General features: G+C 25.9%; 1 protein-coding gene across 1 annotated transcript; it reads left to right on the top strand.

The window, feature by feature from the left end:
• The first annotated feature begins 3,838 nt into the window (after positions 1 to 3,838).
• LOC114124779 (muskelin) lies at positions 3,839 to 11,354 on the top strand. The gene is made up of 15 exons (XM_027988149.2): positions 3,839 to 4,890; positions 5,967 to 6,036; positions 6,129 to 6,271; positions 6,351 to 6,552; positions 6,617 to 6,809; positions 6,871 to 7,118; positions 7,194 to 7,307; positions 7,376 to 7,542; positions 7,616 to 7,805; positions 7,881 to 8,075; positions 8,142 to 8,221; positions 10,077 to 10,188; positions 10,299 to 10,438; positions 10,499 to 10,601; positions 10,879 to 11,354. Exons 1-15 carry the CDS (start codon positions 4,799 to 4,801, stop codon positions 11,041 to 11,043), a joined length of 2,214 nt encoding a protein of 737 aa, XP_027843950.1. The 5' UTR covers positions 3,839 to 4,798; the 3' UTR covers positions 11,044 to 11,354.
• Positions 11,355 to 13,708: the final 2,354 nt, after the last annotated feature.

Consider the following 13,708-nt stretch of genomic DNA (forward strand, 5'->3'; position numbering starts at 1 on the left):
TCTATGGGTCGACCCGAACGACGTTTTTACTGATAAACGCCGTTAATACCATACGGTACCATAATTAATGAACCACTATAACCATTTCTCTGATCATGGATGAGTCAAATCTCTAACTACGGATGGAGATATCCCGATATTTGACTATTCGAATTTCGAAGCACATAATTTTAATTTTATTAATTTAAAATTTTAAGAGGACGTCGTACCCGCATTTGTTGTTTCCGTTTTATACACGTGGGATGTAGACAAAATTTGTTAACGCAGTCTGAACTATATCATTCGCTCTATAGTTACATCTCCTTCAATAATTTACTTTTGATCGATTTAATATATCAACCGATATTCACGCTTAAAAATGTCAGTTTTTTATTTTTTCCATTCACGTAAAAAATAAACCAAAACATTTTTTTAAAAAAACTCATCGAGGAAACATAGTGTAAGTCGTGATCTTTCTATTGGAGTTAAAACCATAATTTTACGGTATCTGTGCATTGTGATGTGTGCATAGAGCCTAGGCTGGTTTTATACTTTCAAAGTACACGTTCGACGTCCTCTTAAACGATGAGTCTGGTTAGTAAGTTGTCAAGGTGTGCACTGTGCAAGTGTGCTATAGCTACAGCGCACTCGCATATTATATTATATTTATCGCATACTTATTTTAACAGCTAGGAATTTTAGATATGAACAGTGCTGCCAAACTGGGTAAACCAAAAAATGGGGGAAAATTCCTAAAAGATCGTATTTTTGATCGTACCAAAAAAATTTAATAAAATATGGTAAAGAAGTGGCGTAGCGCAACTGCGCAAGAATGTGAAGAGTGCAGTGTATTCTCGTCTATGGAGTGCAGTACTGCAGTGTCCAGACTCCGAGTGTATACACTATGCACTGTGCATTAGCAATAATTATGACATGCGTATCTTTTTTAAGCGTAAAAATATGTTATTTATGTAGTGTATGTTACGTTGGTGCCACTGGCACAACCAATCAAAGTTTTCATATTATCAGCAGCAGAAATGTTGATAGTAATTAGTTACGTTTGATTCGAACTCTTGTTTTATGTTATGTTTTTTTGTTCATGTTTTGTTATGTTAACTAATAAAAGTTATTAACAACGTTAATGGTGACACGTTTGTTTTGTTAATTATTTAATAATGCCTGGACATTACAATTTATATATTTAATTAATGGTTGATCGTTGATATTATGATAAGCATAACTGAACTGATAAGAATACATGGTTGTATACGTCTTGTATATAATATAAATACTTGGAGATATCATGCAACTTAAAATAAAAACATAAGGCTTAACAAAAAAATATATCTTAATATTCCACAAAATGTTTAATAATAATAATATTAAGTATAATATGAAGTATACACGGACTTACATTTAACCGTGTAGGTAAAAACATAATATAAAGAAAAAACATTAGATATTTAGACTTAACAAAAAAATATATTATAACTGTCTTCAACAAATTTGATATAACAATATAAAATATACATGGACTTACATGTAAGAAAATTAAATAAAAGGAAAATATTAGATTTAACATAATAAAAAAAGAATTAAAAATTTCAGTCTTCAACAAATTGAATACTATTTTCAGTCTCATGGTTTATATGATTGTACATATTAGAATTCACCATTCCTAGCATTGTTTTTGTTATATTTATGTGATGGCATTCTGAATTTTTTGTGAACTCTTTGGCACTCAAAATTCCATTTAAAGTTTTAGTGTTTAAACAATTTCTTTGTTTTGTTTTAATTAAGTTTATTTTTGAAAACATGCGTTCACAAGACACATTCGATTGCGGCAAAGACAGAACAGTGAGTAAAAAATTTGAAACATCTTGAAATGGATATTCATCATCTTTTTCAAATGTCTTAAGCTTAATCCAAAAATCTTCAACATTTAAATTTAAAAGTAATGTACGTAATTCAGGATCAAACTCAACTACACTGAACATTCTCCAGCTGGTATCCATATTTTGGTTATTTTGTTTAATTCTAGGGAATAAATTAACAAAATTAATTAAAGATGCCGGTCGGTTTTCACTTAGTACTTTTTTAGGTGTAATATTTTCCAATTGCATTAAAACTGGGTCGTTGAAATCAAATCTGGCTCTTATTTCTTTAACACTAATAATAAGAAACTTTCTACAGTGTTCTAAGACATCTTGTACCATAACTTGATTCTTAGCAATTTCTGGTTTTTGTAGCATATTCATAACATCAATTCCTAAATACATCTGGTTTAAAGGAAGAAAGTATGATGTGTTGTTTGGATCTACTGGCAAAGGATTGTTAAGCCGTCTCATATATGAATACAAAATATCAGTATAAGTTATGGACATTTTACTATATACCAACCATATAATTGGTTTATCACTTTGAAACAATTTATTGAGAATCACAAATTTTGGAAGGACCCATTCTAGAAATTTAAAATAAATAAGTACAGAAGGATCATTCAAGGCATGAAAAATGTTTTCCGAAGCTTTAAGTTTATCATCAAGCCAATGAGATGAAAAAAACAGTTTTAGTGCAGGCCATTGCTCAACTATTCGATTTACTACCATACTCAATGAAAGCCATCGGGTCTGTGCTGGTCTTAAAATCTTGTGAGGGGATACATTACAGAAGTCTTGGAATTGTTTAAATTGACTTACTCTCTTGCAGCTTGATTTAAAGTAGTTATAAATGTCCCTGGCAAGGTCTTCACAGGTCTTGGGTAAAGCTTTGCATGCAGCACTGGCACATAAATGAAGTGAATGGCAAATACATTTTTGAATATAAATACCTGCAAAAAAACAAAGAAGTTTTTAAATATTAAAATCTACATCATTACATTATTAATTAATGTATTACCTGGCAAACATTCTTTCAATCTTGACGTAACAGAATTTGATGCACCAAACATGGTATTACATCCATCAGAAGCGAATCCTATAAAAATTAAAGTTATTGTGTTATTAAATTATTATAACTCAATAAGTTACTAAATAATAAGTTGTTTTTAAATAATGTTTTAACTTAGTTACCTATTAGATTATCCAATGGAATTTTTGAGTCTGTGAAAGCTTTTATTACTTCATCAAATATTTTTTGACCGGTAGCTCCTTTGTCTGCACTTTTGATATCTTCAAATAACTGAACGAGCTTAAAAAACTTAGTTTCAAAAGAATTTGATACACTGTCAAAATATTTAACACAAATACACATTGTTTTTAAACAACCAATATCTGTACTCTCATCAATAATCACACTAAAAAGTGTTTTCTGTAAAATATGTGTAAGTTGTTCAAAGGAATAAAGTCCAATAACATTTGACACAAGAGCTGTTGATTTAGTACGAGCTAAAGATACATTGGAACAAATTTTTGAGTCCGGATATGCTGCCTTACATGTCTTTACTAAATGATCACTAATATTGAATGGTAAATTGTGTTCACTTATGAAGCTACTAAGTAAAATTTCTGCCTTTTTAGTTTGCTCAGCTAATTTGAATTGATCTGTGTTATTTATGAAGGTCGAAATTGAATTTTGTTGGCGTCCAATAGAGTTCACTGAATTTAAATGTTTTTTTGTCAGAGAATGTTTTTTGATGACACTTAATTCAGCAGTCATTTCTGTAATACATAACTTACACTTGGCTAATAGCTTATTGTTATGTACTGGCAATAACCAATTCCTGTATTCATTATTGGTTAACCACTCATCTCTGAATTTCTGTTTTTTGTGCGAATAGGTTTTAGAACTTTCTCCTCGTCTCCTTTTAGTTTTTTCTGGCGTCGAACAATTACTATCACTTTCATTTTCAGACATAACGAAAATTTGGTGAAATTAATGAGTTATAACCAAACGGTGAAATGAACGACAAACGATGTACTATGTTTTATGTATACCGCGGTTTAACTACGTCCTACACAGTACACGATAATAAAAACACGAAGGAACAAGGAAATAAAAACCGAAGTCGATATAACAGCCTTACGATGGCAACAGGCAAGACAATGAATTATGGAAAATGAGGATAATGGATTATTGATATGTATAATTTATAAATAGATTTTGACGTAGAATCATTGGTTTTTAACAGTGATATAGTGAGATAGACATTGTCTATTTTATCTCTCAGTGGTTTTTATTATTTATGGCCAAAAATTATAGATTTTATTAAATATTTGATTTTTCCATGTTTAATAAAATTGTAAAATACGTGATTTATAATAATTATTTTTAAAAACTTAATAAGATCGTATTATTTAAAGGTTTGGTGGGGGATCGTACTTGTCTCTAAATTATCGTATTTCCCCACCAAGATCGTACCATTTGGCAGCACTGGATATGAATATAATTACCGGGTTTTTATTTATAAAATAATTATGCGACGAGTATACTTGCGCAATGCGCATGCACAAAATATAACGCGTATATTGTACTTCAAATTGTTTACGTAGGCGAGAATACAGATAGGCAGCGGCCAGGCAGGGGATAAATTTGTTATCATATATAAAACCATTGATAGTATTTTAATCAGTTTTATTTATTGTTTTTGTACATTTTGACGGAATTACCCTTTTAGACACTTAACTGTCTATTATTAAAGTACAACAAAAATGAGATAAATTACAATAGAATATGTGGACACAGTCGCCACAATCGTCTATTCGTTTCAAACTGTCTAGCTGACGTATTTCTTGAATTTTGGTTTATGTTCCCGAATAAAATCGCCTAATAGATACTCAGAATTTGTCCACCTCCACCATCGGTCATTTGTGTTCAGAAAATGGATGAACCTTCTACCAGTTCAAATTTGTGCAAGAAATTATCGTATTCCATACATTCCTATTCGAGTTTTTTGCCGACTTACGCACCAGAGTAAGGACCAGCTTACTTTTACACTTATTGTTTATTCATTATATACAAATATTAACCGAACACATTAATACACATAATATTTACGTCGTACCTCTTCTCGTTCGTAGTTTATTTTCATTTAAATCTATTGGTTTATTAACCAGAAAATAATAATTGCAACATTTGTTTTAAATTGATGGCAAGATTTTCAATGAACTCAAATCCAATTAATTAAACACTTAAGTATTATGAAATTGTAAATTATCTATAAACCTAATGACAGAATAAAAATTATAAACAAGTTAACACAGCTTTGGTCACATTTTTGTTATAACTTTGTAAGATTTAGATAATAATGTTAAATAACTGATTATTGAACTTGGAAAAATATTTCTTTTGAATTAAATACACAAATATATTTTTTTAAATTCTTAGTACCTACGACTTACCTAATTTTATGAATTTACTTCTGAATAACTTATGCATTAATTGTGTATTTTACCTTGTATTTTTTTACCTCAAGGTTGTTAATAATAGGTACAAAAATGTATGTCATAATGCACTGTATAGTTAATTTTAAATTATAGTAATATTTAATCAGTCTTAAGTATGTTTGTATACATTATAGATTTAATCTTAATTTTTATTATTTAAATATTTGACTATAAAAACAAAATAATCTATTTGCATATATACCTAAGCTATATCTTTTAATATTTAATGTTTATTCATTTATTATTATTAGCTAAGATTATTATTGTATTCAGATTAATAACTTAATAGAAAAATTGTAATCATATATTGTATTAAAAGTTATAACCTTTAAATATTTATTTATTTTGGTACTGATCCAATATTTTTACCTTGCATAAAGCCATTAAGTTCTTATAAAATCAAAAATGGACAATGCCATATAGATAGTAACTTATATTTTAAGTTATTATCAATTTAATTTGATTGGATTAATTAATATAATTATAATGGTATTTTTAAAAGAGTAAACTATTAATTTTAATTAAAATCTAATATTTTTAACTTTTTAAAATTATTTTAATTTGAGTATTCAAATAAAATTTGATGTTTTTGTATGTTGACAGAAATATTTTACAAGATAATCAAAAAGATCAAAGTTCTAGATGGTCTTCGATTTCCAATAGTCCACCTCAAGTACAATTAATAATATTATACGCTATAATATATGATTTAGATCTATTTTGTTAATTTACTCAAAATAATAATTTTTATTTATTGAATTATAGTATTTAATTTTGAAGCTACAAAACACTTCCATTGTAAAGTATATAAAGTTTGGCAAGTATGAACGACCACATGTATGTAATTTAAAAAGATTCAAAGTTTATGGTGGGTTGGAAGATGATACAAAAATTGAATTGCTCTATAGGTGATAATAATATATTGTATTATATTAAACATTTTTTTTTTTACATATCTTAAGTATTTTATTATTATTTTTGTTTTAGTGGTCTCAGCAACAATAGTGAAATAGAAACATTTAATTTACGCCATACTCTTGAAAATAGTACAATGATACCTGTAAGATATATCAGATTAGAACCTCTTGAATCCTGGGGTTCAAATTTTAATTACAGTCTTTGGTATGTCGAGTTACATGGCATTGATGATTCTCATATTATATCTAATGAAATCTCTAGATTTTATCAAGTATGCTTTAAAATTATATAATTATTTATTATTCAATTGTTATGAAATATGATGTTATTATTAGTTTCGAGAAGAAACATTAATACGATTGTGTCTCAAACATTTTCGTCAAAACCATTATGACCTAGCTGCCAATGTTCTCTTACATAGTTCTCATGTAACATTAGAACATCCGTTTTTATCACAATTATATGAAACAATAGTTACTCATGGAAATTATGAGATGGCTGAGATTTCAATGGATCAAGCAATAAATGGTAAGTCTATACTCCTCGAGTATTAAAAACTTTAACCATAAAAATCAACGATTTGTTTTAGATGGCTTTTTAGAAGGTTTTATGAAGAGTCAAAGTTTCAAACCTGTTTGGAGTTTGGTTAAAGAGCATGGCAATGCCAGTAAAAAAAAGCCATGTATGCGTGGAGGTCATCAAATGTGTATTGATTCAGCCGCTGGTATTATATATCTGCTTGGTGGATGGGATGGACAAAAGGATTTGTCTGATTTATGGTGCTTTACTATCGCAACTGGTACATGGCGTTGTATTTCAGTCAATGTAGAAGAGCATGTAAAACTATTTAATTTTTAACATTAAAATTATTGTACGTAAATTTATTTAACCAACAAAATGTATTTTACATAGGGTGGACCAAGTCCACGGTCATGTCATAAAATATGTATTGACATGGAAAGGAAGCAAATTTTTGTTTTAGGAAGATTTTATGAAGTTCAGTCGTATATTGGTGATTATCCTCAGGTATAATTGTAATATATTATAAGTATTTTGTGTTTATTTTTGTTCTTAAAATGTTTATTTTGTTTTAGAGTGATTTTTATGTCTATGACATAGAACAAAATCAATGGACTCTTATATGTGCTGACACAAGTATAATGGGTGGACCTAAATTAATATTTGACCACCAATTGGTTATGGATTCCATATCGTCAACTATTTATGTATTTGGTGGTAGAGTGGTAGCGTCTTCTTCTAGGTTTGAATTAATTATAACATTTAACAATAAAATTTTAAAGAAAAAAAATTAATATTTGTTTTATTTATTTTAGATGTGGTGCTAACGAATCTCATAAACAAAATCCTGATTTTTCAGGTTTTTACAAATATCACGTCCCAACCAATACATGGACATGTATTCTGCCTGACACATACCACGAAATCAAATATCTAGATGGAGTTGTGACACACAATCCACAGTCAGTAGCATCACGTGGAGGACATTCTATATTATTACATTCAGTTAGTTTTATTTTTTGATGATTATTATAATTTATGACAATTTAATATACTCTAATAAGATTGGTTTTTCATCAGAAATTGAGACGGATATATATATTTGGTGGTCAGCGACAAAGAATGGTACAAAGATGTCCAGAATTCTTATGGTATGATATTGAAACAGGTATAACACAATCAATGCCAATGCCAGCAACTGTTGATAAGCCACCAGTGGGATATACACAACGCGCAACAATTGATACTGATAATGATGAAATTTATATTTTATCTGTAAGTATAATTATTTTTTTCTTATACCTTATATTAATAATAATTATATTCCTTATTTTTATGTAGAGTCTTAGTAAAGACAAAGATCGCAAAGAAGATAAAGTTCAAAATGCATTCTGGGTATATTTTATTAAACAAAATAAATGGTAAACCTATATATTTATATATAATTCTATAGCAACAATTAAAGGATATCACAAAACTAAAAACAAGTTTGTTTAGATTTAAAGTATGTCATTATTTAAGAAATATGGTGTGTGCCCCATACTTATTTTTATTTAATATTCGTGTTTGTTTTACGTGCAGGTATAATTTTTTTTATGTAATCCTAAGTGTTTTTTTGTGTTTATGATACTGGTGTTATTATAATTTTGATATGTTTTCTAGTTTTTTATCGTAGATAATACTAATATTGTAAATTTCATACAAATTAGTTTGTGCATCAATACAACACTGGTCGAAAACTCATTAATTTTATTAAACTATAATTTATAAATTATGTATGCAACACTAAGATATATTAAGTTTTATACCACACCATCCTTTTAAGCACATAAAATATATACTTAGGATTATGAAAAAAAAATTCTAAAATTCTATTTAAAGTTTTTAAAATCATTGTGTAAATCAAATTAATTATTTTTTGGTAAAATATATGTGGCTGCTGAGTCGTCAGCTCTATGACGTCACTCAGCTATTTATCTCTCTTAACTCTTATTATCTCGTTAAATAATCAATTTTTTAACTTTGAATTTTTACCAATAGTTTTGTTGACTACAATAATACACCAATAAACTTAAAATTAAAAAACAAAAATTTAGTTTTGTGACGTCTTTTAAGATATTTATTCTTATCAGCGAAACTCCTCATAACTTAATGAGCTAACAAAACAATGAAATATGTGCATACATATTCATTAAAAAATCTTAAATATGCTGTTATATGTTTTTGTAAAATACATTTTTGTGTTAAATCTTTAAATATTAAAATTAATTAAATTCGATAAAATATAGAACTTAAAATATTTTAATACTTATGAATTAATATTGTGCACTTGGTTGTAGTGATACAAAATGACATGTATGTCAAATAAAGTTTCTGATATTGAATTAATTAAGTATTTTGGTATTCTATAAAAATATAGAATTTATATTAGACAGTAAATAAATAAAAAATAAAATAATCAGATATCGTCAACTATTTAGTAATATTAATATTATTTAATTTTAATTTTACATTGATTCTTATTATTTAATATATTATGTAATTATTAAAAAAATTCATAAATTTATTAAAAAATTTTAAAAAAGGTTATATTCAATTTCCTAGTATGATACTATCATAGTATATGAAACAATATAGATACTAAATAATGTTTTACTGCATCTTTACTTATATGTATTTTAAAACAAATTTGTATCAAATCAGATTTGAATGAGCAACTTTTTAAAAAAAAAAATACAATATATATATTTTAAATAAAATAATTATCAATTATTATATACACAATACACGTGCAATTCATATGCAATTATTTAGAAATGTATGAACATACATTTTACCAATAGATTTCTCACTTAAAAAATAAACTTGTAGATTTTCTCAGTCAAATGTACAAAAAAAGAATTCATACATCCAAGTTCTACTTATTAGTATTGTAAAATATTGTTTTACTTTTATTTATTTATTATATTTTTAATTTTTGTGTAGTTTTGATAATTGTTTTTCATTAAATTATTTAGAACTTTTTACATTTGTTTTAATAATTTAATTATAGACTAAAAAAAATTAAATAAATACAAATAACAAAATTGAATAAATCTTATTAACCTATGTCATAATCTAAAATAAATTAACCACTACCACATGACTTAGCAAAAGAAAGAAAATACACTTTTACAAAAGTTTTAATGCTATTTTAAAATTAATGTAACAGTTACTAGTTACTACACATTTTATATTACTAAAATAATCAAGTCTAAGTTTTATGATTTATTATAGGATCTGCATCTATAAAAATCACAATTCTGATGAACAATATTGGAATAGAATGCAACACATAGAACCATGTCCTCGTTTTGCATATCAATTGGTATATGATCAAAAGAATAAGGTTGATGCTTCTATCATAAATACTGATTATATTTTTCCCAGTCTTCTATTATTTTGATTGTATTAAATTAACAAAAATTATATTTTTATTTTTTACATATTACAATTAAGATACACTATTTATTTGGTGGTAATCCTGGGAAAGCTGATGCTCAAAATTTAAGATTAGATGATTTTTGGGAACTCAAAGTGCATAGATGCACTAACACAGAACTCAGCATCCAATGCAAACTGTTGATTCGGAAATCCAAGTTAGTTTTATGTTCATTTATTCCTACAATAAATATTCTTAATACTATTATGTTTTAAAGGTTTCAAGAAATCAAAAAAAAAGATAAAGTAGCTGCTATGCAATTCTTACAAACATCTGTATCGGAGCTAATTAATCATTCCGACACGGAGCAAACTCGAGAAGTAAGTAAATTGATAGTAAACAAAACATCAAAAATTGATTTACATTAAATACAGCTTATTTCCATCTTATCAAAATGTATAGTCATACATTTATTTAATGCGATCCCTTGATTTATATATTAATATTTTTTAGTATTAAGTAATATATAAACTAATAAATATATATTTTTTATTTGTATAAACTCTGTCAAAATAACCCATGTAAAAGTGTATAATTAAATACTTTTAATGTTTGAATATAAATAATTTTAACTTCTATTAAACAAATGAAAAATAGTTTCAGGAAACTGCAGCTCTATTGTTTAAAGATGATAACCAATCTGGTGATATTAGCGATGAAATACACAAGTGGCGTTGTAATTTATTTGACAAATTATGTAATTTTTTTCCTAAATCAATGGTTCAACCTCAAGAAAATTTAGTAGATTTGATTTCCTTATAACTAGACCATGTTTAAAATTTTAGTTTTAACTTAACTTGTTTTGTTTATTATATTATTAGTTCCTTTTTTACCGTGTTGTTTTTCTAATCTAAGTTTGTAAAAAGTATTATTTTAATTGAAAATGCGACTTATTTTCATCATAATTTGTCCCATTATTATTATTTGACATTGAATTTTAAAATGAATGCTACTGCATTTTTTCAAAAATGAACTTGACATTAACATTTTGTTGATTACCAAATTAATTGGTAATTTTTTAATTATTTAAACATTTACAAGCAATAATAATATTTTTAGTAATATTGGTTGACTTGTATAATACTCTTTGAAACTTGAGTAAAATTCTTCCATGATGTCCTTTGAAAATGTATATTAAGTATATTATACTTGGATAATTTAGACTTTTGTAAATGGGTTTTTCCATTTCTACCCTCACTTCTGTTACTAATATAAATTATTTACTATTTGTATAATACCTTTATTACAAATGGGTTTAATTTTTATGTTAAATTACTATAAAGAATTAACTGTTTGGATTAATTCTTGCAATTATTAAATGTTAATTATTGTAATGGTACTATGTAAATTTAAATTAATATTTTTTAAAAATTAATATTTTATTTTAAAATATTATGTTCACTAGTCTAATGTTTTTATTTCAATTTTTATATATACTAGATAATAATGTTTACCAAAATAATTTGTATCGAGTCATACTAGTTTTATTAATAGCAATTTTGTTTATTTATATGATCTCTTAACATTGATTCTTATTTCTTACTATCAAAAAATAAATGTATTTATTATTTGATTATAGTTTATTTTATGTTAATCTACTTATAATTTTTGTAAAAATAAACCAATTTGATTTTGTACTTAAAAATTTCTCAGTTTTTACAATTTGCTATCATTTAAAATATAATTTAAAAGTCCATCTACAGTATGTAAATATTTGATATTTATTTACATTTTAATATATTAACATAAGCAACAAGTAAGCACATTAAATATTGTAATATTACAATAATTACTTTTGATATTTATAATATTGAAAAAAAATCTAATGAGTGAATGACATAACCATAACCATGAAAAGTAAATAAGTATTATTATAATTTATTTTGATTCATGAAAATCATTTTTTTCTTGTCATGATTTAGGATATACATCTATTATAACAGTTATAACTAACAGTATAATAAAATGGTATATTTTGATATTTAATTTTACTAAAATTCTAGTTAGGGAACAACATCACATGACAAATTTTCGTTAACTGATATTTAGACTGATACACAAAGCATGCTCAGTGATCGCTTTTTACTTTTTAGCCGCCATGCTCTTATATTTATAGAATTCTAATTTCTAATTATGATTTTTGAAATTTTCAAAACATGATTTCAACAATTTAAATTATTTATGTAATTTAACAAATGTATTATAGCAATATAAACTTAACGAGAAAAATATAACCCAATTTTTTTTACTCCCAATTGCTAAGCGTCTGATTGTTTGGAAAATGTTGATCCACCTAAATGAGTTTCGTACTATAACTTTGAATTATTGAATTTACCTACTGAGTATAATAATAGTCCTTATAAATATGTTTTTATATGAAATATACGTCAACATGTAATATTTATAGTCTAAATTTATTATATTATACACGGCAGTTTTTATAAATTAAAAAATTTTAATGTAAATATAATAATATCTAACATCAATGAATATAATTTTAAAATTATTATAGTTAAATATACCTCCTCCTATAAGGTATTTACATTCTAATTATCTATGTTTTAAACCTTTTTAACTATGAAAGATTATTATTTATTATCCTTAGAATATAAAGTTGAATAAATCAAAAAAGACTTTCGTAATTTCGTATTTATTTTGAAATACCATTTTTGAAAATATATTCTATAAATAATAAATATAATATATACTTACCACCTACTTACTTAAAATTTAAAAAAATCAGAATTTAAATCAATAGTTCCATGATTAAACCGAAAAATAGTAAGTGTTTGAGAATAGGTACATTATGATTTATTTATACCTATATCCATTGGCAATTTATTTCTTTACAAATAATATGTAATACGGTAAGTTTAACTCATTTTTGTCGAAATCATTTGATGGTTACCATCTGATATGTTATCTACCACACATTTGGTAGTTATTATAGTATTATAGGCTATAACCTTAAAGGTACTATATAAAAAAGCTATCTAAGGTATCTAGTTGAAGTAGTGTTACTGGACGCTCCGTCGCTCCCTTCATTTAAGTCTTACTGTAAGTCTTTTTTATATAACATAGTATATAGCCATATAGGTTAGGTACATATTAATTTTATATTTTTTCCATACAGATTGTATATATACGTTTTTCTTAATAAAAAAATAAGTATCCATCAAAGTATCAAATTGTATTAACCTACCTTTATGGCTTTATGGTTGTATACTTGTATGTTATTTATCATTTTGAATATTAAAATTAGGTTTCTTCCAAATGTCGTTTATTACACTGCTTGTACTTACAAACTTTGTTATTAGACACCAACCAGACTTTATCACTTTGCAAGGTTAGTATAGTTATTCTGTCTGTCTCTCTTTAAACTTTAAAGGTACCTAGTCATAGCGTGTCATCAAATCTACTCGGTTAA

The sequence above is a fragment of the Aphis gossypii genome, chromosome 2, assembly GCF_020184175.1.
Source record: "Aphis gossypii isolate Hap1 chromosome 2, ASM2018417v2, whole genome shotgun sequence".
NCBI classification, from domain to species: Eukaryota; Metazoa; Arthropoda; class Insecta; order Hemiptera; family Aphididae; genus Aphis; species Aphis gossypii.